The 24,632-nt window shown below is 35.4% G+C and overlaps 1 protein-coding gene across 3 annotated transcripts; it reads right to left on the bottom strand.

Moving 5' to 3' along the window:
* Positions 1-162: 162 nt before the first annotated feature.
* On the bottom strand, positions 163-24,183 carry LOC146146472 (endothelin-converting enzyme 2-like). 3 transcript variants are annotated; one of them, XM_083389523.1, is made up of 22 exons: positions 24,112-24,164; positions 21,361-21,373; positions 20,268-20,378; positions 19,699-19,855; positions 19,015-19,195; positions 18,608-18,666; positions 17,628-17,767; positions 17,350-17,499; positions 16,928-16,996; positions 16,568-16,756; positions 15,738-15,889; positions 11,345-11,459; positions 10,902-11,012; positions 9,446-9,544; positions 9,049-9,126; positions 7,529-7,635; positions 6,977-7,035; positions 6,343-6,462; positions 5,269-5,393; positions 4,828-4,893; positions 2,694-2,801; positions 163-1,036 (listed from the first exon to the last, which is right to left on the bottom strand). In XM_083389523.1, the coding sequence occupies exons 1-22, from the start codon at positions 24,132-24,134 to the stop codon at positions 860-862; spliced, it is 2,409 nt and encodes an 802-aa protein (XP_083245649.1). In that variant the 5' UTR covers positions 24,135-24,164; the 3' UTR covers positions 163-859. The 3 variants fall into 3 exon arrangements, with proteins under 3 accessions (XP_083245649.1, XP_083245647.1, XP_083245648.1); XM_083389521.1 differs by lacking the exon at positions 21,361-21,373 and having other exon boundaries at positions 24,112-24,183; XM_083389522.1 differs by lacking the exon at positions 24,112-24,164 and having other exon boundaries at positions 21,361-21,432.
* Between the last annotated feature and the right edge of the window lie 449 nt (positions 24,184-24,632).

Raw genomic sequence — 24,632 nt, 5'->3', positions numbered from 1 at the left:
ACATAAGAACTTTAACAATAGAGACCAACTGTGTGTTAATCCTTTATGACGTCACGGTATGACGCAACTATGTGACGTCACATATAAAATACATTTCGCTGTCCTCAAACGAAGTTCTTGGATCGTCGCCTATCAACGAGATGTTCGGCAACATTTTTGTGACGATAGCGTGGAATATATTTGACAACATTTACTGCGTGATTTACAAATGTAAAAACACATTGCATTAAGAAGAATCATACAATCTACATTTTTGTGACTGGCTTACAAAATACTGCTTAAGTAAATAAAGTTAAAATGCTGAGTAAGATTTCTTTAGAAAGGTATCTGTTACGTCATAACCCCGCGTTTAAAATAATAACGGCTGTTGAAAAGTTGGTTGTGCAAAATGTTGGTAGGCGAAAGAAATAAAAAAAAATAACGAGGTCTGACACACATTCCCAAAAATGTTTTCCCAGCAAAAGACTGCTTAAAAAACGCCAAATTAAAAAATTATTATCCCAAGCAACAAAAAAGGTCGAAAAAAATGTAGCGATATTTACAAGTAGGACTTTTGTGTGCGCGAAATGTGCTAAAAAACAATAAAAAAAAACGTAAATGTAAGTGGAAGGTAAAAGCAAAGAAATAGTGGGTTAAAATACAACAAAAACGCGATTGTGAGAGCATCGATAACGCATTGTGACGAAATACTTGTGTGAAAAGCATACTTTATTACGTCACAATCATTGTTTACTTTTGAAAGGTGAGGTTTTTTTGTGAATTTACTTTTCGTTTGAAAGAAAATAAAAAGAGATTAAATAAATATTTTCTTTGGTTCGAGCAAATTCAAGTGTGACGTCACAAACCAATTGTAGGGGAATCACCAGACGCGACACTTGTCGATGGGGTTCATGGGGCTTCCCCTGGGGCAGTTAAAGGCCTGGGTGAACTCGGGCGAGTTGGACACGGTTCCGATGACCCGGTACTTCCCCGGACTGTGCACGTTGGTCAGGATCGATTGCTGGTCCGACTCCGGGGTGCTGGTGGTGCACCAAAGCTGCACGGAATAATACCATAACTACACGGAATAATACCGTAACTACACGAAATAATACCATGCCTGGAATAATACCATAACTACACGAAATAATAAAATACCTACACGGAATATTACCATAAATACACGGAATAATACCATAACTACACGGGATAGTACCATAACTACACGGGATAGTACCATAACTACACAGAATAATACCAAAGCTGCACGGAATAATACCGCAACTATGCGGAATAATACCGCAACTACGCGGAATAATACCGCAACTACGCGGAATAATACCGCAACTACGCGGAATAATACCGCAACTACGCGGAATAATACCGCAACTACGCGGAATAATACCGCAACTACGCGGAATAATACCGCAACTACGCGGAATAATACCGCAACTACGCGGAATAATACCGCAACTACGCGGAATAATACCGCAACTACGCGGAATAATACCGCAACTACGCGGAATAATACCGCAACTACGCGGAATAATACCGCAACTACGCGGAATAATACCGCAACTACGCGGAATAATACCGCAACTACGCGGAATAATACCATAACTAGACGGAATAATACCATAACTACACGGAATAATACCATGCCTGGAATAATACCATAACTACACGAAATAATAAAATACCTACACGGAATATTACCATAAATACACGGAATAATACCATAACTACACGGGATAGTACCATAACTGCACGGGATAGTACCAAAGCTGCACGGGATAGTACCAAAGCTGCACGGGATAGTACCAAAGCTGCACGGAATAATACCGCAATTACGCGGAATAATACCGCAACTACGCGGAATAATACCGCAACTACGCGGAATAATACCGCAACTACGCGGAATAATACCGCAACTACGCGGAATAATACCGCAACTACGCGGAATAATACCGCAACTACGCGGAATAATACCGCAACTACGCGGAATAATACCGCAACTACGCGGAATAATACCGCAACTACGCGGAATAATACCGCAACTACGCGGAATAATACCGCAACTACGCGGAATAATACCGCAACTACGCGGAATAATACCGCAACTACGCGGAATAATACCGCAACTACGCGGAATAATACCGCAACTACGCGGAATAATACCGCAACTACGCGGAATAATACCGCAACTACGCGGAATAATACAGCAACTACGCGGAATAATACAGCAACTACGCGGAATAATACAGCAACTACCTAAAGCGGAATAATACAGCAACTACCTAAAGCGGAATAATACAGCAACTACCTAAAGCGGAATAATAAAGCAACTACCTAAAGCGGAATAATAAAGCAACTACCTAAAGCGGAATAATACCATGGTATTAAGACCAACCATGTAATAAAGTCAAATACTCAGTAATATCTAGGACGAATAAGACCTGAAGTCGCCGAAAATAGAACCTAAACTTACCGGAATAATACCTAAACTTGCCAGGACAAGAGATAAACAAGAACGAAGCTCGCCGGAGTAAGACCTAAAATCGCCGGAACAGGACCTTAACTAGCCAGAATAAGACCTAAACTTATCATAACGAGAGATAATATAAAAAAAAAACTAAACTTGTCGGAACAAAAATTAAACTCGTCGTAATAGGTAAACGTGTTGAGGTGTTATTCCTAGGGTCGGTGGTTCGAACCTGAGCAAAGGCGATGAAGAAGAGTTGGTCTCTGGTGTAGTTAAGCGAAGGTAGAAGCGGGTCCGACTCGCTCCACGAAGAGTTTGTTCGACGCCATTCAGAGTAACTCTAAACGTTTGAAACCAGTTACTCAATGAAAATGAAAATTATTTTTTGCCCTAACTCAATGGTTTCCTCTCCGCTGTATAACTTCAACATCTTACTAATAACTTCACATACATCATAAATAGAAATGCACAAGAACAGGATTTTGTTTGGAGGGCATGAAATATTTTATGTAGTTTAAACATTATATTCGGGGGGGCATTTCGGGGGGTAAGTATTCCGTAATCGTTGGCCAGTACGATTCCAGAATAGCTTCACAGAATATACAAAATGCGTGTAGAATCATTCTATTTGCCCAAACCCAAATTGACACTCGTAAAAAAGTTTAAGACAATCTGATAAAAAAAACCTGGATTCACAACTTTATATTTTATTTATCTGTTTTGTTTACAAAAAATTCCTGAAGCCTATTTTCATTGTTACGTAACTATCCCTGTTGTTTCGTACCCTTACGATCTTCAAAATACAGGTCATGTCGATTGTCAACAAGGATAACCGTACAACGCTGTTCGTGGGGCCCTAGGGGGGCAGCATTTCTTAAGTGGGCGCAAGGTCTACCTTCCAATATTTACCTTTTTATAATGATTTTATCAGTTCCATGTTGCGTTAGTTATAAAATCTGCTTATATGCCGCCCTATGTATAACATCAAAATTACACATGTTTAGAAAAAAAACTGAAAATAAATTCATAATTTTGCAAATTGCGAACTTTGAGGCTACTTATGTTTAATATATCAAATATTGGGACAATATTTTGCAATATTGGGACAATATTTGCTACTTGTTTAGTCACAACAGTATGATATGGTTGAGGAAGGTCTAAGTTGTGCAACATGCTACCCTCTCCACAAACTGTGTTTTGCCAATTTTAACAACAAAACTACGAAATATTTTTTTTGCGCATCACTAATTGGGGGGAACTTAGACTTTATTGCGCCAATTTTGAATGTTATTTGCAGTAAATAGCCTTTGCATTGTGTGTCATCACCCCTTTTAAAACACTATTACCTCAATGTTTTTTTTACAATATGTCTGTCAAAATCAGCTCGCTGTAAACCAATATATAGGGCACGAGCAACTTTTGTGTGTCTCCCAAATTAAAGTTTAGCCAATACAAACCAAATAAACGCATTTTTATCGCGCTTCGCGCCACGAAGAGTTAACTTTTCTATTCATGCTGCCTGATTGATATGTATTTGAAAAATACCGCTTCTTTTTTAGTATTTATAGTTAATATCTAAGGGGGTTCAAGACACAGGACAATTACCAAAGGGAGGACGCGGTAGAAAAAAGGTGAAGAACCACTGTTCTAAAAGAAGTGGTGCGCGTGGCAGCACAGGGCGTCCAAGTTGTACGAGATCGTAAAAAGGTCGGGAACCCCTGCCTTAAACTGTAACAAAAAGAACTTTCCAAGTCCCGCGACTAGAAAAAGTTGCATCTGACATTCGTTTCGGTAATTTTACATATTTTTACATCAAACTTTATTTTCAGAGTGTCTTTTCAAAAACATTTTTTAATAGCAAATAACAAAAGTAATCACGGGATCGAACTTTGATTTCTTTGATTCTGTTGCGGAATTAATTTAATCGTCTTTTTTCGCCAGCCGAACCGAAAAAATAGGTTGGCTTTAAAATCTCAATACCTTAGCCTTGAAGCTGTATAGCAGATATCCACTGATCTACTAGTGGATGACAGTCAGTGTTGTAATGACTTAAGTCAATGACTTGACCTAAGTGCACTTAAGCCACTGTTTTCAAATAACTTGACTCAAGTCTTTTGGTCAAATAAATTTACTTGTCCTGGAATTAAGTAATTTTGTCAAATACCTTGGGTTAAAATTTAAAATTTGTTCAACAAAATACGGATATTAGCAAATAATAAACATAACCACAAGTTTGGTGAGAATTCCATTCCTGTAAATCGGTTTCAGATTTCTTCAATCCAAGTTTTCAAAATCCGTTATTTCAAATCCAGAAAGTTGAAAATATATTTTTAGAAGAAAATCTCGCCATTATTTTTCAAACTCACCTCAAAAGCAAGCCTCAGTCCACCATTGTCCGCGATGTTCTCACCGATTGTCAGGTTGCCGTTGAGCTAGACACAAAATGGCGCCGCCCATTAACCACGTGGTTTCGGTTAAATTTCAGTTTTGTGGGTTTTCGAAAAAGTTGGATTCCTACGTTGCAACACAATCCACCAGATTTGCCGCAAATTATCATGAATAAGTTAAAAGGCATTCCAAGTAAATTGATGTGTTTAAAAAAAAAACATTAAAAAAATAGGTTAATAACTGGAGGTAGCTAAACTTCTGAATGCTAAAGAATTTTTTTGGCCTGATAACCGGACAAAAAAAGTTTTTTAACTTTTCAGTATTTTGTTTGAGCGTAGTAATGACGCCTTAGGTCTTGGGTATGACCGTGATACTTCTTTGTCCAAAATATCGGGTATTGCACATATTTAATATCTCACGTTTTTCCCAGCAATGGTGTACTGCGAGTACTGGTCAACCATGCACTTTGCGTTCTTGTTGAAGTTGAGTGAAGTCGATTCTTGCCACCAGTTTCTCAGGTTGCCGTCCTTATCGTACTGGCGACCTTGCAATAAATAAAATAAGTGGTTTCAACAAATATTTGGCGAATATCGGTTCTATGCTCGTCATAAAACAGTGCTTCTAAAGTTGAATGAAAGACACACACAAACATATGTGTTTAATAACATCTGTGATCTAGCCCCTCGGAAGTTGCTTTATGACCAACGATTACGGCTTCCGTATCAATAGTACACCGAAAAAAAGCCATCGCAGACTCGCCGAATCTGTCGATCTATGATGCAAGCAGAGCAAGCCAGAAAAACAACTGGCCTGCAGTGAGGTTCGAACTCACGACCTCCGGTCAAGCCGGGACCGTCGCTCTACCAACTGAGCTATGCAGGCTCAGAGAGGAGCGAGTCGAGAAACAACCATGCGCCAATACTTGCACATTTTGTTAGTACAAGCAACTTCACACTGGGGGATCATCAGTCCGTATCAATCAATGAAAGACACACACAAACATATGTGTTTAATAACATCTGTGATCTAGCCCCTCGGAAGTTGCTTTATGACCAACGATTACGGCTTCCGTATCAATAGTACACCGAAAAGCCATCGCAGACTCGTGACTTCTAAAGTTGTGTTACACCTAGCAATAACGAAGAACCAAATAAAAAAATCACGATAATTAATCTAATTCACGGTTTCTCAACCTTTTTCCGCGGAGACCCAAACATTAAGCGTAAGGTTAACAAACTTTGGGACTCAATTCTCTTTCGTGAACTTTGTAGGCGAACAAAACATAAGACATTAGCATGAGCCAGTTCCGTTCAAATTTGATTAATAGAAGCCGTGTCTTCTTGCTTTCAATATTGTTTAAGTATTGGCGGAATCTTGCTCAAAACCAATCTCAATAAATCTAACCATGCTAATTACTGTAGTCGGCGACCAAACCAAGTTCTACGTATTTTTTGGATAAGGAATACCCACTTGTTGCAGCTTTGCTTAATTACCTTGATCGTCGAATCCGTGCGTGAGTTCGTGGCCAACAACGATCCCGATACCACCGAAGTTTACAGACTGGGGATACAAGTTGCTGTAGAATGGCGGTTGTAGGATCCCGGCAGGAAACACTGCAAAGTAACCCAAGTGGGATAATATATTTCATCTACAGCCGTGTTGCAAAGAAGTCATTTTGAAATAAAAAGTCCCAGTCGAGTCATTGATAGAAAAATAAAACTATAAAAACTATAAATAATACCAAAACCCGAAATATTGCAAACTAATTGTTGATTCAATGACTTAAGTCCAAATTAAAAAACAATGCCTTAAGTATACTTATTGACTTAAGTCATTACAACACTGATGACTATGGCTATTGCGGTTCTTTCCAACAAATTAATATTTTTTTAATTTCTGTGTTAAACATTAAGAGTAACACTTTTCCGAAAAAAATATACTTTCAAAAATTGGGGATTTTCCTATATTAAACCATAAGAAATGCAGAAGGCAACATTAACTAGTTTAAATAAGCAGAAGTGCTAAAAATGTGATTTTATCTGATGTTAATCGCCTAATTTACCGCTGTTTGTTCGGGTGGCAATAAAACAAAGCATAATTAGCAAATTATGTCTAAAGTTAACTTACCGATGACGTTCTTGTTTGGAGAGTAGTATGCATTTACTGTGGGTGGTGTCATCGCCCACCTGAACATAAGCGTAACAAATGTAGCAAGTAATAATATACCAAGGCTTACAACCGACACAAGGTTCTGGAAGAATCCATAAGTGTTACCGAACCGGGGCGGTTTCTAACGCTCAAGGGTGTCGAGATATTTAAAACATTTGGAATCTATTTTTTAATCGATTGGTAAGATTCTTGATACAATTACTATGTACGGTTGAAGTGCAAGACAAAATGTTTTCTTACCATTTGTAAAGTTGATGTGTGCTACATTTTGCTTATTGTGACATCACAGTAGACCGCGTGGCGAAAATGCTAGTAAGTGATTTCGTGAAATATTTGTAAACATTTACATCCGAGCAACATTTTCGTCAAAAAAATATTAATATTTCTCAAGTTATTGGCAATTATGGCAATATGGACGGAAGAAATAAGCCCACTGGTTTTAAAGTAACCTTACAACATATTGCAACGAGTCTAAAGTTTCAAGGGTCGCGGGTTCGAACCCGCACTCACTCTTTTCTGTCGACAGGTTCACGGAGTGACGTCAGCTCGTCCTTGGTGATAAACTTGATCAAGTTGAGTCGCTGCTCGAAGTAACTTTGACCGGGACGGAAATCCAGCTGCAAACAATGCTGTTTGTTAACTGGGTGTGTGTGTAACAACAAACAATGCTGTTTCTCAACTAGGTGTGTATGTAACAACAAACAATGCTGTTTATCAACTGGGTGTATATGTAACAACAAACAATGCTGTTTCTCAACTGAGTATATATAACAACAAACAATGCTGTTTATCAACAAGGTGTGTATGTAACAACAAACAATGCTGTTTCTCAACTGAGTGTGTATGTAACAACAAACAATGGTATTTATCAACAAGGTGCGTATGTAACAACAAACAATGCTGTTTATCAACAAGGTGTGTATGTAACAACAAACAATGCTGTTTATCAACAAGGTGTGTGTGTAACAACAAACAATGCTGTTTATCAACTGAGTGTGTATGTAACAACAAACAATGTTATTTATCAACTGGGTGTGTATGTAACAGCAAACAATGCTGTTTCTCAACTGAGTGTGTATGTAACAACAAACAATGCTGTTTCTCAACTGAGTGTGTATGTAACAACAAACAATGTTATTTATCAACAAGGTGTGTCTGTAACAACAAACAATGCTGTTTCTCAACAGAGTGTGTATGTAACAACAAACAATGTTGTTTATCAACAAGGTGTGTATGTAACAACAAACAATGCTGTTTATCAACAAGGTGTGTGTGTAACAACAATCAATGCTGTTTATCAACAAGGTGTGTGTGTAACAACAAACAATGCTGTTTATCAACAAGGTGTGTGTGTAACAACAAACAATGGTTTTCTCAACTGGGTGTGTATGTAACAACAAACAATGCTGTTTCTCAACTGAGTGTGTATGTAACAACAAACAATGCTATTTATCAACAAGGTGTATATGTAACAACAAACAATGCTATTTATCAACAAGGTGTGTGTGTAACACAAACAATGCTGCTTCTCAACTGGGTGTATATGTAACAACAAACAATGCTATTTATCAACAAGGTGTATATGTAACAACAAACAATGCTATTTATCAACAAGGTGTGTGTGTAACACAAACAATGCTGCTTCTCAACTAGGTGCGTATTTAACAACAAACAATGCTGCTTCTCAACTAGGTGCGTATCTAACAACAAATAATGCTGTTTATCAACAAGGTGTATATGTAACAACAAACAATGCTGTTTCTCAACTGAGTGTGTATGTAACAACAAACAGTGTTATTTATCAACTAGGTGCGTATTTAACAACAAACAATGCTTACTCTAAATTACGCGAATGTTTTAGGAGATAAACAATGCTGTTTCTTGACTAGGTGTCTGTGTAAAACAAAAAATGATATTTAGCAACAAAGTACAGGTGTTAGTAAATAATAATGCCAATAAACGACAAAAACAATGTTATTTGTCAATTGCATGCATGTGTGCAACAGGAACGATGCTACTTATCAACTCACGTCATGGTATTGTTCATCTACGTAAGTTGTGTTCAGGATTTCATCGGGAAAGCCAATCATATCCTCAACAGCTTGCGCCTGCGACAATAAACTTGGTGAAATCGTGGGCTGGTAATTTGGACAACCTCTCTAATTGCAATATATGCAGCATTACAATGTAATGATAATTATAAATATATATATAATTACAATGTAATGATAAATATATATAAAATTACAATGTATATATAATTATAAATATATATAACATTACGAATTAGGATGGATGCGTCCAAAGAAGAATCAAGAAGAAATCCTTGACTTTCTGTGTGATTCTAAATTCACAATTTGAAGGTGCTCAGAATACAATTACTTTCTTGACGTTTTGTTACTCGAAATATCTCCCACGTGTACTGACCTTGACCGACGCTTTGACCTTGGTGGCGGCATCCATCCACTTTATTCGGGCGAGAGTTCTGTTGAAAGCAGCTTTGATGTCGTGTACCATGTTGGCAGCCTAGATAAGTAAGTAAGGTAATAAATAAGTAAGGGAAGGGTCAAACTGGGGCTGCGAGCAAGCAAGTTCATTTTACTGGAACTTGAACGATTTTTCCTGACAGCGGTTTATGGACTGGAGTTAGAGGGAAATTTAAGGGGCTTGTGTGGTTCTGATTAGAATCTTAGGCTGGATCCCCACCGGACCTCAGACACGACGCGACGAAACATGTCTGTCTGTTGACTTGTCGCGTCGTGCCTGAAAGCGACTGTGTCCAATCCCCACCGACAAAGCGCGCGAAAACTTGAACTGGTCAAAGCTAGGCGATATAATTCAGTTGTGATCATGGCGGAAGCATATAACGTGAAATTTTGGAAGAAATGTGTATTTGGAAACGTAACCAGCAGTTTATACGACAACACAAGTAGTGGGTATACTCTATTTGTGAAAAAAAGTATAGAGAGTTTTCTTTCCATGTACTTTTTCACACTTTATTAAAACATGAAGATAAGTTTTAAAAGTATGCAAGGGTGTCTTCAAAATTGTTTTTTGAACTAGTCAAGCTGGTAAAATCATACATGGAAAAGAAAGATACAAATTAAAAGGATTTTCGACCTTTCCAGGAATATATTTTTATTGGAATTAAAAAAAAAACCTGCTTAACCTTTTAAAATAACATTTCTAATATAAAACCTACAAAAACCTGTAAAATATAATCGTTTCTATCAAAAAGCATCTTCAGACACGGTAAAAAAGTAGTGCACGCGCTATCTCGCTAAAAACGCGTTTAGTCGTGTCTGTCTGCTGTGCGTAAGATTTGCGTCAAGTCTGGTCGGTGGAGACGCGACAACAAAAGAAATAGCGTTCCATCTCATTAGTCGCGATCAGACTGCTTTAAAGCGTTTTTGTCTAACTGGTGGGGATTCAGCCTTAGAAGATTTATTGATGGGTGATTAAATAAAAAATAACAAAATTATTGTAGTCAATTTTCTAAAAAAGCAAAAAGGTACGCCAAGTTAAAAGGTTTGAGAAGATTAGAGTTAGGTTTAGTTGCGGTGGTTCAATTATTTTAGGGTTAGGGTCACATTAAACGACAATATTGGTCCTCATGTTAAACTACACCTAATTTACGTTACTTAAAATAGCTTCGGTCGTAGCCCTATAACTGTGTGCGTTTAATGGTTACAAGAATGAAATCTCAATTTTTTAGCCTGCGGTAATCAAAGAATATTTAAACAAGTTCACGGCACACTTTTACAAAACCAAAAGCTTCAATTACTGCAACTAACGTAGTAATATTATCAGGTATGCAGTAGATTCGCGTTCTGTGTGCTTGGCTGCTAAACTATTTATATAAAAACAATATTGAGGGTCTTACCGATTGCTTGCTGCTCGCGTCAAAGTGCTTCTCGATGAAGAGTCTCCCGAGCGCCATCCCAAGCGAAATATCGACTGTTCCAACGCAGTCCAACCATCGCTCCCAGCAACTCTGACAATCAACATTTATTCCACTTGTGTGTTTGCAACTTATTGTTTAAAAATGTGAAAATACTGACCAAGCCAAATAGGTCGAGTAGATCGACATTTTCTTAATAAAGACGTTTTTATATGAACTTGTATCATAAAAATATTTAAATAAATTTACAAAAATGATTTATTAAGCCTCAGCAGATATTTCTACAAACACAACCTTTTTTTAAAACATTAAAATTAGTGTAGGCAAAAATAAAACAGTAAATAATATTTTTTTCGTTTCTAAAATTCGTATTTAAGGCAGAATACAATAAAATAAGAAAATTAATTTAACATCCAAAAACTCACCAAATCTGCGCCGTATTTCGTTTTATGAAGTTTGTATTCAGCATCAATAAACGGCTGACTCATCACACTAATAAAAAGCTGAGTCACCCTCCATATTGCATAGTTGGATAAAACTCTAGAAACAAGTTAAAAGTTGGATAAAACTCTAGCAACAAGTTAAAAGTTGGATAAAACACTAGATATAAGTTAAAAGTTGGATAAAACTCTAGAAACAAGTTAAAAGTTGAATAAAACCCTAGAAACAAGTTAAAAGTTGGATAAAACTCCAGAAATAAGTTAAAAGTTGGAAAAAACTCTAGAAATAAGTTAAAAGTTGGATAAAACTCTAGAAACAAGTTAAAAGTTGGATAAAACCCTAGAAACAAGTTAAAAGTTGGATAAAACTCTAGCAACAAGTTAAAAGTTGGATAAAACTCTAGCAACAAGTTAAAAGTTGGATAAAACCCTAGAAACAAGTTAAAAGTTGGATAAAACTCTAGACATGAGTTAAAAGTTGGATAAAACTCTAGAAACAAGTTAAAAGTTGGATAAAACTCTAGAAACAAGTTAAAAGTTGGATAAAACTCTAGCAACAAGTTAAAAGTTGGATAAAACCCTAGAAACAAGTTAAAAGTTGGATAAAACTCTAGACATGAGTTAAAAGTTGGATAAAACTCTAGCAACAAGTTAAAAGTTGGATAAAACTCTAGAAACAAGTTAAAAGTTGGATAAAACTCTAGAAACAAGTTAAAAGTTGGATAAAACTGTAGAAACAAGTTAAAAGTTGGATAAAACTCTAGAAACAAGTTAAAAGTTGGATAAAACTGTAGAAACAAGTTAAAAGTTGGATAAAACTCTAGAAACAAGTTAAAAGTTGGATAAAACTCTAGAAACAAGTTAAAAGTTGGATAAAACTGTAGCAACAAGTTAAAAGTTGGATAAAACTGTAGCAACAAGTTAAAAGTTGGATAAAACTGTAGCAACAAGTTAAAAGTTGGATAAAACTCTAGAAACAAGTTAAAAGTTGGATAAAACTCTAGCAACAAGTTAAAAGATTGGATAAAACTCTAGCAACAAGTTAAAAGTTGGATAAAACTGTAGAAATAAGTTAAAAGTTGGATAAAACTGTAGAAACAAGTTAAAAGTTGGATAAAACTCTAGAAACAAGTTAAAAGTTGGATAAAACTGTAGAAACAAGTTAAAAGATTGGATAAAACTCTAGCAACAAGTTAAAAGTTGGATAAAACTCTAGCAACAAGTTAAAAGTTGGATAAAACTGTAGCAACAAGTTAAAAGTTGGATAAAACTCTAGAAACAAGTTAAAAGTTGGATAAAACTCTAGCAACAAGTTAAAAGTTGGATAAAACTGTAGCAACAAGTTAAAAGTTGGATAAAACTCTAGAAACAAGTTAAAAGTTGGATAAAACTGTAGCAACAAGTTAAAAGTTGGATAAAACTGTAGCAACAAGTTAAAAGTTGGATAAAACTCTAGAAATAAGTTAAAAGTTGGATAAAACTCTAGCAACAAGTTAAAAGTTGGATAAAACTCTAGAAACAAGTTAAAAGTTGGATAAAACTCTAGCAACAAGTTAAAAGTTGGATAAAACTCTAGAAACAAGTTAAAACATTGGATAAAACTCTAGCAACAAGTTAAAAGTTGGATAAAACTGTAGAAACAAGTTAAAAGTTGGATAAAACTCTAGAAATAAGTTAAAAGTTGGATAAAACTCTAGAAACAAGTTAAAAGTTAGATAAAACCCTAGAAACAAGTTAAAAGTTGGATAAAACTCTAGACATAAGTTAAAAGTTGGATAAAACTCTAGAAACAAGTTAAAAGTTGGATAAAACTCTAGCAACAAGTTAAAAGTTGCATAAAACTCTAGCAACAAGTTAAAAGTTGGATAAAACTCTAGCAACAAGTTAAAAGTTGGATAAAACTCTAGAAACAAGTTAAAAGTTGCATAAAACTACAATTATCACAATTTTGTCAAAATCTTGTTCAGGAAAAACCTAAAAACTTCGACTTATGTGAAATATGCTTAAATTAGAGTCCAAAGAACTGTGGCTACACATGTCACAGCAAAACGGGAAGTTTAAATTAACACATGCATTTAAAGTTAACACATAAAATACGATTTTGGAGACCAGTGAGTTAATGTATACCCAGGCGCGTAGCGTGACCATTTCAAAGGGGGGTGTCCCGCAATTCCAACTTAGGGAATTCCCCTATTTTCCGTCTGACTGCAATGAATAATGACGTCATAAAAAATAAGCAGAAACACTTAACGTCCAGCAAAAGCAAACACGTGCGTCGTATGAACACCCTTAGCGGGTACGGGCGGAGCCCGAAAAATTTTACGTTTCATGTATTCTAGACGCTAAAAACGGCGATTATTAGGAGCTTACGGCTTTTTAAATTTGTCTATTTGACTCATTCACGTCCGATTGGCCCGTGATTTCAATTGTGCGCGAAAATTATTAGATTGTGGTGTCAGAACAGGCTCTGTGACGTGTCAATCACAAACTGTTGCACTTCGTTGTCAGCAAAATTAACGATGCTTATCAACAAATCTGGTGATATTTGTAGTTTAGTTTTAAACTCGGTATAATTAGTAAATTATTCAGCTGAAACTGTACAAAACGAAAACAAACAAGTAAGATGGCCATTTATTATCAGTTAAGCAGGAAGCTATAGTTCGACGACGTTTTAATAATATATCTCCTCAGCGGAAAATGTTATGTAGACGATTCATCGTGAAGGGAGGCAGAAGTAGCTAGGTCATTAATAAAAAATAAATCGATTGCACAGCGTGGATTCGAAAGGAGTTAAATGTTAGTGAAGCGATAGCAATATTGTTCTAGTGGACAGTGTTTTTGAAAGTTTGTCAGTAAAAGCACGAGTTTTATCCAAAAATATGACATCTCCAGAAAGAAAGAAGCAAAAAGTAAGAAAAATCATATCGTATTTTGACACAAGGAGTGTCAGTGGTCGATTAGAATTGCCAGAAACGACCCATGAAAAAAAAAACACAAATCGAATCAGCGAGTATAGTGTCACCTCAACAACAATCGTCTGGAATTGGGTCTCCAAATGACATTGGAAATTTCGTTTGAGCTAATATTTCGAGGGAGACAAAGCGGAAACTTTTGTTAAATCCGTGGATGCCAGACGAAACTTGCGTATTCCCAAGACTAGAAAGAATGAAAAAAAACAAATCTGTTATGTGTCCTTCCATGCATCATGGCTTAAAGCGCATCCTTGGCTTGTTTACAGCGATGTAGTGCAAGGTGCATTTTGCAAACATTGCGTTTTGTTGCACCGGAAAAGGCAGGAGGGTCATCCCTAAAGCAGCTCGTCAAAACTCCACCACGGAGTGCGGCAGAATATGTAAAAGGGACTACGTTGTTGAAAGATCACGCGTCGCTCGAATATCATAAAACAGCAACCGTAAAAGCGGAATCATTTCTTCAGGTATTAGAGAGGGGAGACGTTTTGGAACAAATGGATAGAGATCAACAACGATTGCTTCCTCTAAAAAATGACTTTCTTGTCTCTGTGGTAGAGAGTATAATATTCTGCGGCATTCAAGGCATTCCCCTTCGCGGGCATCGCGATTCTGGTCAGCTAACTGCTCCTGCAAACTTTCGAACTGAAGAAAACGAAGGAAATTTTTGCGCACTTTTAAGATTTCGAACTGGGGACACTTCAGTCACAGATTATTTGGCTCAATCCAATCGGGCTGCCATGTATTACAGTCCACAAATCCAGAATGAAATTATTGATGTTGTCGGCGATGTCATTCGTCAAAAAATAATTGCACGAGTCAAGAAGTTCGTTTTTATATTAGCGTTTTAGCTGACGAAACTAGTAATGTTTCTAACATCGAGCAACTTTCGCTAGACAGCTTAAACAGGTGGGATTTAAATTCAGACAATATGCGTGGTCAAGGTTACGACGACGCCGCCAATATGTCCGGAAAATTTAACGGCGTACAGGCAATTATTGCACGTAAATGTAGTTTACACGCCTGTTTTCTCTACGTCGTTGAGAAGTCTGTTCGTTTTACCAATAAAATACATATGCGTTAAAAGGCCTGTTTCAGATTACTTGAGTCGGTGACAGGCGAAATGCCAAATGAAACAACGATAACAAGCGGTGATTAACGGCGATAATCACCGACCTGATTAGGCGGCCGACGTGTTTTCAATGCCAGGTGCAATGTTTTCCGATGTAACATCGCAGCAATTACGGTTTGATTTTTGTGATCATTGTTTACTGAGATTTCAAAGGGGGGTGTCAAGACTCCTAAATACCCCCCCACGCTACGCCCCTGTATTTCTTCGGGATTGCTTGCAAGTTTTATTACATATAATAGTTGTATTATTTACCTTATTATCAAACTATTGTCCCCACCTTTTTGGTGTTTTTCTCACAATGCTTGAAAACTTCTTGACATAATCCAGCGAGCTTGTGATAATCGATTCGTTCGCCGAAATTGTAAGATTCGCGATTTCTCCAAACATTTTGTCGAACAGCGGAACCCAGTCAACCGCGTCGGCCATTGTCTGAAGAAAGAGCAACAATGGGTGACCTTTGACTTCTAACTATCACCCTTCACTCCTGATATTGACAATTTAACGCAATTTAGCAAAAAAACGGGCTGGTCGACATTACAAAATATAACTGATTTCTACAAAAACAAAAAAGTAACAAATAGTTCATATAAAACAGCTCCTTTGGTAAATGTAACTGTTCACCAACGGTTCGGCAACCTACAAAGTCGCCATAAGTTGTAGTAGGAGCGTTGGACGCCATTTACCCTAAAGAAGAAAGTTCGCTGGAATGTTGGAAAAGAAATACAATTACCACAGGATCGTTTTTTAATTTAATATTATGCCTGGTAGCAACAGTTTATACATTAAACAAAGAAATAGTTTTAATCATTTTATTGTTTTCTTCACATCTATTAACTACCTTCCTAAACAACAAAAAGTTTGTGCGGAGTATCTTTAGTAAAAATGTTTTTTCGTGCATATTGGAGCAGAAGGTTCGGCCAACCCCACGAGTTCGACTGAATCATCAGGTTTCCTAACGCTACTTGATTCATAACGTCAATTTATTACGTCACCTCAAAAAAATATATATCCCGACCCTGGTCTCAACGCGAACCCCAAAAAATCAAAAAGTTTAAGAACCTCTTATGTCTCAACAATCCTAGTTTCTGTGGACACTTGTATATTCACCTGCAGTTCACTGAAGTTGAACTTGTGGTAATTTTTCTCCTCGTTACGAAGTTCTTCCAACGGTAGAGTGATTTCAGCGATCTCTCGTTCCAGGTCAATGATTTCAAGCATCTGCTGCCTCGTGTGGTTGGTTTCACCACCAAGCAAAACCCCGATCTCAGTCATGTACAACGCGTACGCACCAAGGATCTGCAAATAAGAGGGCATGACGGACGTTAAGTAAAGCATTTCTATGCTGGCTTGGGACTTGACGGGTCGGTTAGAAAAAAAAAAATTTTTTAAACCAAATTTAGCAATAACAATTTAACAATTAGATCAATTTATTTATATTATACCCTTGTTTACAGCAGTTATCTTTACCTTATCATCTTTAACAGTCTTGTTGATGTAATGATCTCTTGAACCAAGGCCCAACCCTGACTCACCAACCTGTCAATAAAACAAATAACTCAACCACTGTTTAACATCACTGTTTAAACAAAAAAGGGTGTTATTTGAACCTGTTTTGTTAAATTGTGGAAAACAATATAACAAATAATTTTCACCTGTTATAAAATCACTACTTCGGGCATTTTACCAACATTTCAGAACATAACAGGTTGCATTATTCAGGAACGTTTAGTAAGTGGTTAAACTAAATTTACCTTGAAACTATGTTTTTTTAATTTTATTCAAAATAATTTTTATAAACTAACTTTTATTTAAACTCTTTTATAATTTGTACTATTGTTTTTAACTAATTTTTACTAAAGCTATTTTTATGTGAACTACTTGCAGCTTACCATAATGACATTTGTGTTTGAATGTTTCGAATCTGTTCCCACATTTATGCTGAAGAACGGAAAGATTGAAAACGGGGCGAGTTTCAACAAAGTATCGTTGAAATTGAAAGTTGATTCGTTCCACGTCGACCAAATCCCCCAACCGCCAAACTAAACAACACAAGGTTGACCTTATATTGGTGGTTTTGGGCATATTTTAAGTCAGCAATACTGATATTATACAATGTAAACTTTTTTTACAAACATGTTATTCCAAGGGGATATTATTACTTGGTCACCTCCTGTATTAAGTCAACGAGTGGCTTCGGACCAAGTTTGTTGATCCCATCCATGTTAAGACACGACTTGTAATACAACTTCGCTTTTTCCTCCGACGTTGAAATGTTACCGGAGCTTGTTGACTTGGTCGAGTTGCTTTCTAATCACAAAAAAGTCACTTATTATACCAGTGTTGTTGATATATTAAAAACATGATACAGGGATATTACAAAAGACAAGTTTTGTGAGTAATTAGTTAATAAAAAGTTGTAATCTTAATTCGAACACCAGAAAACTTTTAAAATACTAAAACTATTAAAATCTAATATTTCAAGAATTTGTTAAAATTAAGAATAATTAATCCTTAATTAGGAAACTAGATTGGTAACAGTAATTATCGGCCCTTATGTTATGTTATGCTGAAATATAACAAGCAGTTCATTTACTAAAGTCATTTTCTCATTTTAGATCAAGTAGTGTTTTAATTATCACAAATCTTAACTCTTTATTACATCATAAGTACATAATAATATTAAAAACATTACAAACAAATTTGTTACAAACAAATTGGATCCTAGATTGATTACCAGTAACAACTAATTTATTCATAAAAAATGATAGTAATTTTCCTAACGTAATCGAGTGGAGTACCAAAGTTTATTTTGTATATATTTATAGTACATAGCAACATAATAGTATTAACTAGGGATGTCCGACACCCGCTACCCTATACCAAGTGGGAGTGTTGTGACTTGCCCGATGCTAGGCTGGTATCGATGCCGATACGATAATAAAATGATTTAGGAACTTTAACGATAATTTGCAATACAATGCAGTAATTTCTATGTTTAAATTGATCAAATAATAGTGATTGAACAACTGTAAGTAACTACACTTAATGTTAGAGCAAAATTTGCTCTAAAACTTCTTGCGATTCAAAACTGATTCAACCGTCAAGTATCGGACATCCCTAGTATAATTGAAAAAAGGTGATTTTAACCTAAGATTGATTTGAGGAAAGCTTGATTTCTCTGCCAAAGCTCATTGAAAGTTCCCCACCTGAAAAAAATAAAGAATAAAAAATCATAATCTTAAGCAAGAGTAGACACCCACAACAAATTGGTGCATAAATATGCAAACTGAACCATGCTTTTTTATATTGTTGAACTTTAACCTTGAACTATTAGTTAACCTTTTAAGGAAAGGTAATTTTTGACGAAAGGTTAACATATTCTTGAATAAATATGCGTGACTACCTGACAAAATTGTTGCGTATAGCTTTAAGGTTGTTTGTTTAACAGGTTTTAGATTTTGAGGCCTCAGTCAAAATATTTGCACGTATGTAGTTTTATTGTGTATATTTTAATTAACCCCATGTATTTATTTAATGTATCATGATCAGTTTACCTCGCGTGTCCAGGTGGAAGGGGATTCCGCTTCACCCAACCTCCGCACGAAAACTGGTAAAAGTCGTCGCACGGATCGGTCGTCTCATCCATCGAAAGTGAAATGCGACTGGAAACCTCAACGCACGACCGAGTCACACATGGTGTATCATCTGTGACCTCAAGTGAACAACTTGGAACAGCTGTTGGTAGAATAAACACTTTAAAAAAATTCCAATAAAAAACAACTTATTCATTTTTATTCAAAACATAAGCCATTAGCATAAATAAGTTAAAATTTGTTTATTATGGTCGGTTACTTTTTATTGCATCTGTAAGTTTTTGGTTTTACAGCAGTTCACGTTTGACATCGACTCCGGGTTATATCAGGAAATCTTAAGCAAACCATTTACTCAAAAAAACAAGCACTGGCCCTCATTTAAGCAAGTAGCAAGCGAACCATACTCTGCTATGCTGATCTAATTCTGGAATAGTTTATGGGAATTTATTTGATGAGCTTAAAAGCAAACATCAGGAAGTTTATACCGTATTTTGTGCAGTAGGCAAAAAATGAAAATGGTTTATGCCCCGAAGGTTGGTAATTCCCCCTGTTTCAATAGATAAAAAAACTATATTGATAATATAAAAATTAAATTGTAAGTGTTTATTAAAAAAAAAACCTCCCTATTTGTTTATATCTACTCACGCTCGTTTCCTCGAAAAGCTAGAACCATCACAAGAGCAAAGAGAAGACATATTATGACGAGACAAAGGACAATCTCTCGGTTGGTGAAAGTCCTCGATAATCGACGACACGGAACCCGACCCCAGCAGCGGGGCCGCTTGTAGTTGTACGAGTGCGTCTAAACAATAGGAACATCACATTTTTGTTGTTTCTATTTAGTTCATTCCTGTTGATAAAGTACAAATAACTATCTTCATAGTAGCTGTCACATTATAACTAATAAGCATTTTTGCAATGCTTTTAAAGAAAGCCTTGGAATTTTAAGTTTCAAGCTTATGACCGAGTTTAATCTTGAAATATGCCAACATAAATAACTTGCAGTGCTCAAACAGCCGTTCGAAAGCTCGTCCCCAGATGTTTTCAGAGTTTAAATAAGACAATACAGCGACAAACCAAGATTGACATTATTTATGTGACTAATAAGCTTTTTGCACTGGTTAGAAAATAACACCCTTGAATTTAGAAACAACATATGCCATCTTGAATAACTCTTCACATGCTTAAAACTCGCTGAAGCGTGTCCAACTCACTGCTCGTCCATCCGCGTCCAAAACCTCTGTCTCCAACTCAGTGGGGGAAGTCCCAGAAGCGGAAACGTTCAGGTGGTTCGAACCATTCTCGTCCTCGTGGAACGTTGTTACCTAGCAACAAGAAACAACCAGTTGTTACCTAGCAACAAGAAACAACCAGTTGTTACCTGGCAACAAGAAAAAAAAAGTTGTTACCTAGCAACAAGAAACAACCAGTTGTTACCTAGCAACAAGAAAACAATCAGTCACCGCAAGGATGCTGAGTCACAACTTCAGTTAAAGTATGGCTTGTTGCTATGGTAACATTATGGTTTGTAGCTTAATAATGGCAAGTAGACATCAGACGACTACATTCAACAACCATGCAGTGTATGTAATTATGGTTTGTGATTTAATGAGTCTTTGTCATAAAAACAACAAAATTTGTTGAAACTGAGAAGTTATCATATCGGATTACCATTATTTTGAAAGTATTTTAAATCAAGAGCATTTATAAGTAGATGTCCGATAATTTCAGGATGGACAAATGCACAATGTTAAGTATCACTAGGGTTGTATCGGTGCCGATGCGATTAATATAGGGAATCCTGCCTTGATTTGCGAACTTAAAACAGTGGGATAACAACTGGTGGCAACTAAATTTCTTGACTCTAAAACAAATTTCTGCCTAAAATCATGATTAAGCACAGTAAATAGTAATATATACACAGTACACTACGTAACGGATCGCATGATTTAAAATATCTGGCATTGAAAAAAATGAAAAAAAAAAAACATTGAAAAAAGTCCACCATTGCAAGTGGATTCTAGAATTTCTAAAAAACAGTCACGATGGTCGGTGGTTTTGCCAACAAATACGATTTCATATGTCATGAAGAAAAATCAAATGTTCAACTCTTTTGATGCAAAATTTATTTTGTTAAAGCTCAATAAAAACAAAAATTGCGGGCTACGTTTTTTCATCTGCAACGTATTTCAGCCACAATCTGGTTAGACAAGTTACAAGAAAAAGAACAACAAAAACAAGAAGAAAAACAACAACACAAACAAGAAGAAAAACAACAACAAAACAAACCAACAAGAGTAAACTTACCAGTTGCAGAGAGCTATAAGAAGCAACAATATCATTGTTTGTCATGGTTAGATCTTTAAAAACAATCTTATTTTATTCTTACAACAAAAAATGAGCAAAAAAACAAAATACATTGAGCTAAGATAAAAAAGCCTCAAAAAAAATTCATAGTTTTGAGATACACAAACGGTTTGCCAGATAATTACATAACAATATTGCATTTATTTTCAGTTAGTGGTTTTAGATATTTTATAGAAATTTTTCAACATATAAATTTTTTGATACAACTAATTTGTTGTTCCTGTAAAGTTAGCAGACAATATAATCATCAAATGGCCAGATATTTTATAAATATTTGTTAATAAAGATTCACACAAATTGTTTTAAACCACCATTTTCTGCAATAAAAATTATTGCAAAACCTATGCATTTTTAAATTAATGGCTTTGTTTGGTTTTAAATATTTATAAAAATATAAAAAAGTAAACTTTAAGATATTTAGGTTATCAGTAATTTCTAAAGACAACCTATTAATTTTCAAGAAACAGCAAAAATAGCTTGCTAAGAAACAATTTCCTACTAGTTTGTTGCCTAACTACTTAACCTAACAGCAGATGAGATTAGTTGCTGCAACTTGTCTGGTTAATGTTGTACAAATTAGATTACAACTAAATCCCAAAGGATTGCCAACTACAAATACATGTGGTGTAACTTTCACATTTGGATTGGATTAAACCACTTAGATAGTAACCAAGGGTGTCCCATATTTACAATGCTTATTCTGTATAGTTTTGCAAATTTGCCCGTTTTTATATTGGTTTATAAAACCTTTAACCTATATATATTTTATAAATTCCAGACATAGAAACACTAACTAAAACTTTAAACTAATGTGAACATTAAATGCAAGCTGCTACTGACAGAAGCATGGCATCCAACCTTCAACACTAAACAGAAGCTTAATGCAAGAAGCCACTAAAGCTGCACAAGTCTGCTCTGCGTCAACGATTCTCAAGTGGGCTGGAACTCAAGATGAAGTTGTTTACACCAAACTCAACAAGACAGCTTGATTTAACCTTAAACAAACACTTATCATGCAATAACAAAGGCTACTGACCATGTAACAAAGGCTACTGGTGATCTAACAAAGGCTAACAATCAAGTAACCTTGTTTAGTGACAAAGAGTAACAAAAGTGTTGACAAATGTAGGATTGTTTTTGGGTTGATTGATTCGTAGGAATGTGGAAGGAGCAATGTGCTCTGTCAAACGCTAATCACTGTTACAAGCTGCTTCCTGTAAATTGAATTAAGCGCCACAGAAATGCGCAGGTAATGCATCACTCAACACTCGTGGAAGGTGCATTGAAATGCATTGCTTTGGAGGAAATATAATTAAGAAAAGCTGGTCTGTCAGGCTTGCCACATAATTCTATGACAGAACATTAAACACTTTTAAAAGGAAATAAACACTTTTTTGTGAACTGGCATGTTTTGAATACAATTCCAAAAAAAACAGTATAAATGCCAAGCGTAACTCAATAACTAATAGTTTTTAATTGTGTCTTTTAGCACATAACTTAAGCTGGTCATAAAATAAAATCAAAGACTTGTGGAAATTCTGTCTCTATGGTATTTTAGAAGTTGTAAAAAAAATTAACAAGTGTTTTAAACAGAATTCAAAAACAAATAGTATAAATGCTTTGGTCAACAGAAAAAATGTTAAAAAAGTTTTTTTTACTACTGCATTTTCTAAACATATAACTTTACGCTGCACAAAAAGTAAGTTCAAAGACTTATATAAAAAACACCTTTTAAAGATTTTTCAATCTGCAAATCGAAGACTTTTAAATATTTCAAAACTATGCGGCAACCTTCCATAAACAAAGACTGTTTGCAAATTAAGAGTGATTGCTTGAATGCACATAACGGTAGAAAATCTGTCTGCAGAAAAACAGAAATTCTGCAAAAAGTTTAGCGCGTTAATTGCCCCGGGCATTACATAGTTTACGTGATTAGAAACCGCAGAAATATTTTTAACTGCATTGTTTACCTGCTAACACTCGACAGCACCTCTTGTGACAACAAACAACAAGAGTTATAAGACGAGTCGTTAAAACTTTAGTGATTTTACTTTACAAGAACAGGGTCAAACAGTCTACTAAACGTTTTTATCAGTTTTGAAAATCCTGAAAAAACTTTGAATGCTTATGTATTAAATATTTATCCAATAAAGTTAAATTTATTAAAAGTATGCCAAAATAAAAGACTACAAGATCTACTTCATAGCAAACATATATAGGATTATTTTGATTCCAATTACACTTTTGTTACAAGTCATAATTTCAAACTAAATTTAAAAAAAAATCATCACCCGAAAATAAAAAAAATATAAGATTTGAAAAATCTTTTCATCCATGATTATTAAAATTACAACAAAAAACAAAGAAAACCTATTAAGTAACAAAACATTTGCCACATGTGTTTTTTCATCAGCAATCACAAAAACTTGACAAGTTGAGTTGAACAAGAAACATACAACATTGGATATTAGTGTTGTGTATTTGTCTAGGCTGGGCGCCATTTATAATGCTCAAGGGTGCCAAGAGGTATTATATAATCGCTACACATCTGATTTTGCCTCAATTGGTCCCCTCGTATAACCCTATGCCTATGATTCAAAAAAAAAAGCCAAAATAGGTTGGAAATGACTGGTATTGGGTGAATTAATAAGTTATTAAAACTAAAAACAAGCAAGGAAGTAAATCACTTACCTCAGGCTGTGTAAGCGGGGCATATTGGCATTCAGGAAAATTCATTCAAATAATGCTACCGTTGGTTACCTTGGAAACAACACAACTCCATTGTTACATAACAGTATTGTAATAATGTACACAATTTAAAAATTACATCCAGAGATTTTTGTTACCAAGTGCCAGATTTAACTTCATCAAATTTTTATTTGTGTAATACAATAACTTCAAATGAGTTATATTTTACAAGGAAGTAAAATACCACCGATTAAATATTATTACTAGTTTTATCACAAAATTACTGACAGAAACAAATCAAAATAGTGGACAAGGCGTTTATGGATTTAAACAAAATACACCAGGTTAAATTTTTATTCAAAATATGTTTGTAAAAAATTATAGCCATTGGTTTATGGTTTATAATGTATACCAATAATGTTTAACTTTATACACATTTTTATGAAGCTTAAATTTTTTAAATTTTTATTGATGGTTGAATCTGAGTAAAAGTTTTGCAAATAGAAAGAAAAAACAATACACTT

This window comes from Ascidiella aspersa, chromosome 5 (genome assembly GCF_963924565.1).
Source record: "Ascidiella aspersa chromosome 5, kaAscAspe10.2, whole genome shotgun sequence".
In the NCBI taxonomy this organism is placed as follows: domain Eukaryota; kingdom Metazoa; phylum Chordata; class Ascidiacea; order Phlebobranchia; family Ascidiidae; genus Ascidiella; species Ascidiella aspersa.
Note: the sequence above shows the minus strand (reverse complement) of the source record. Positions and strands in the feature narration are given on the sequence as shown.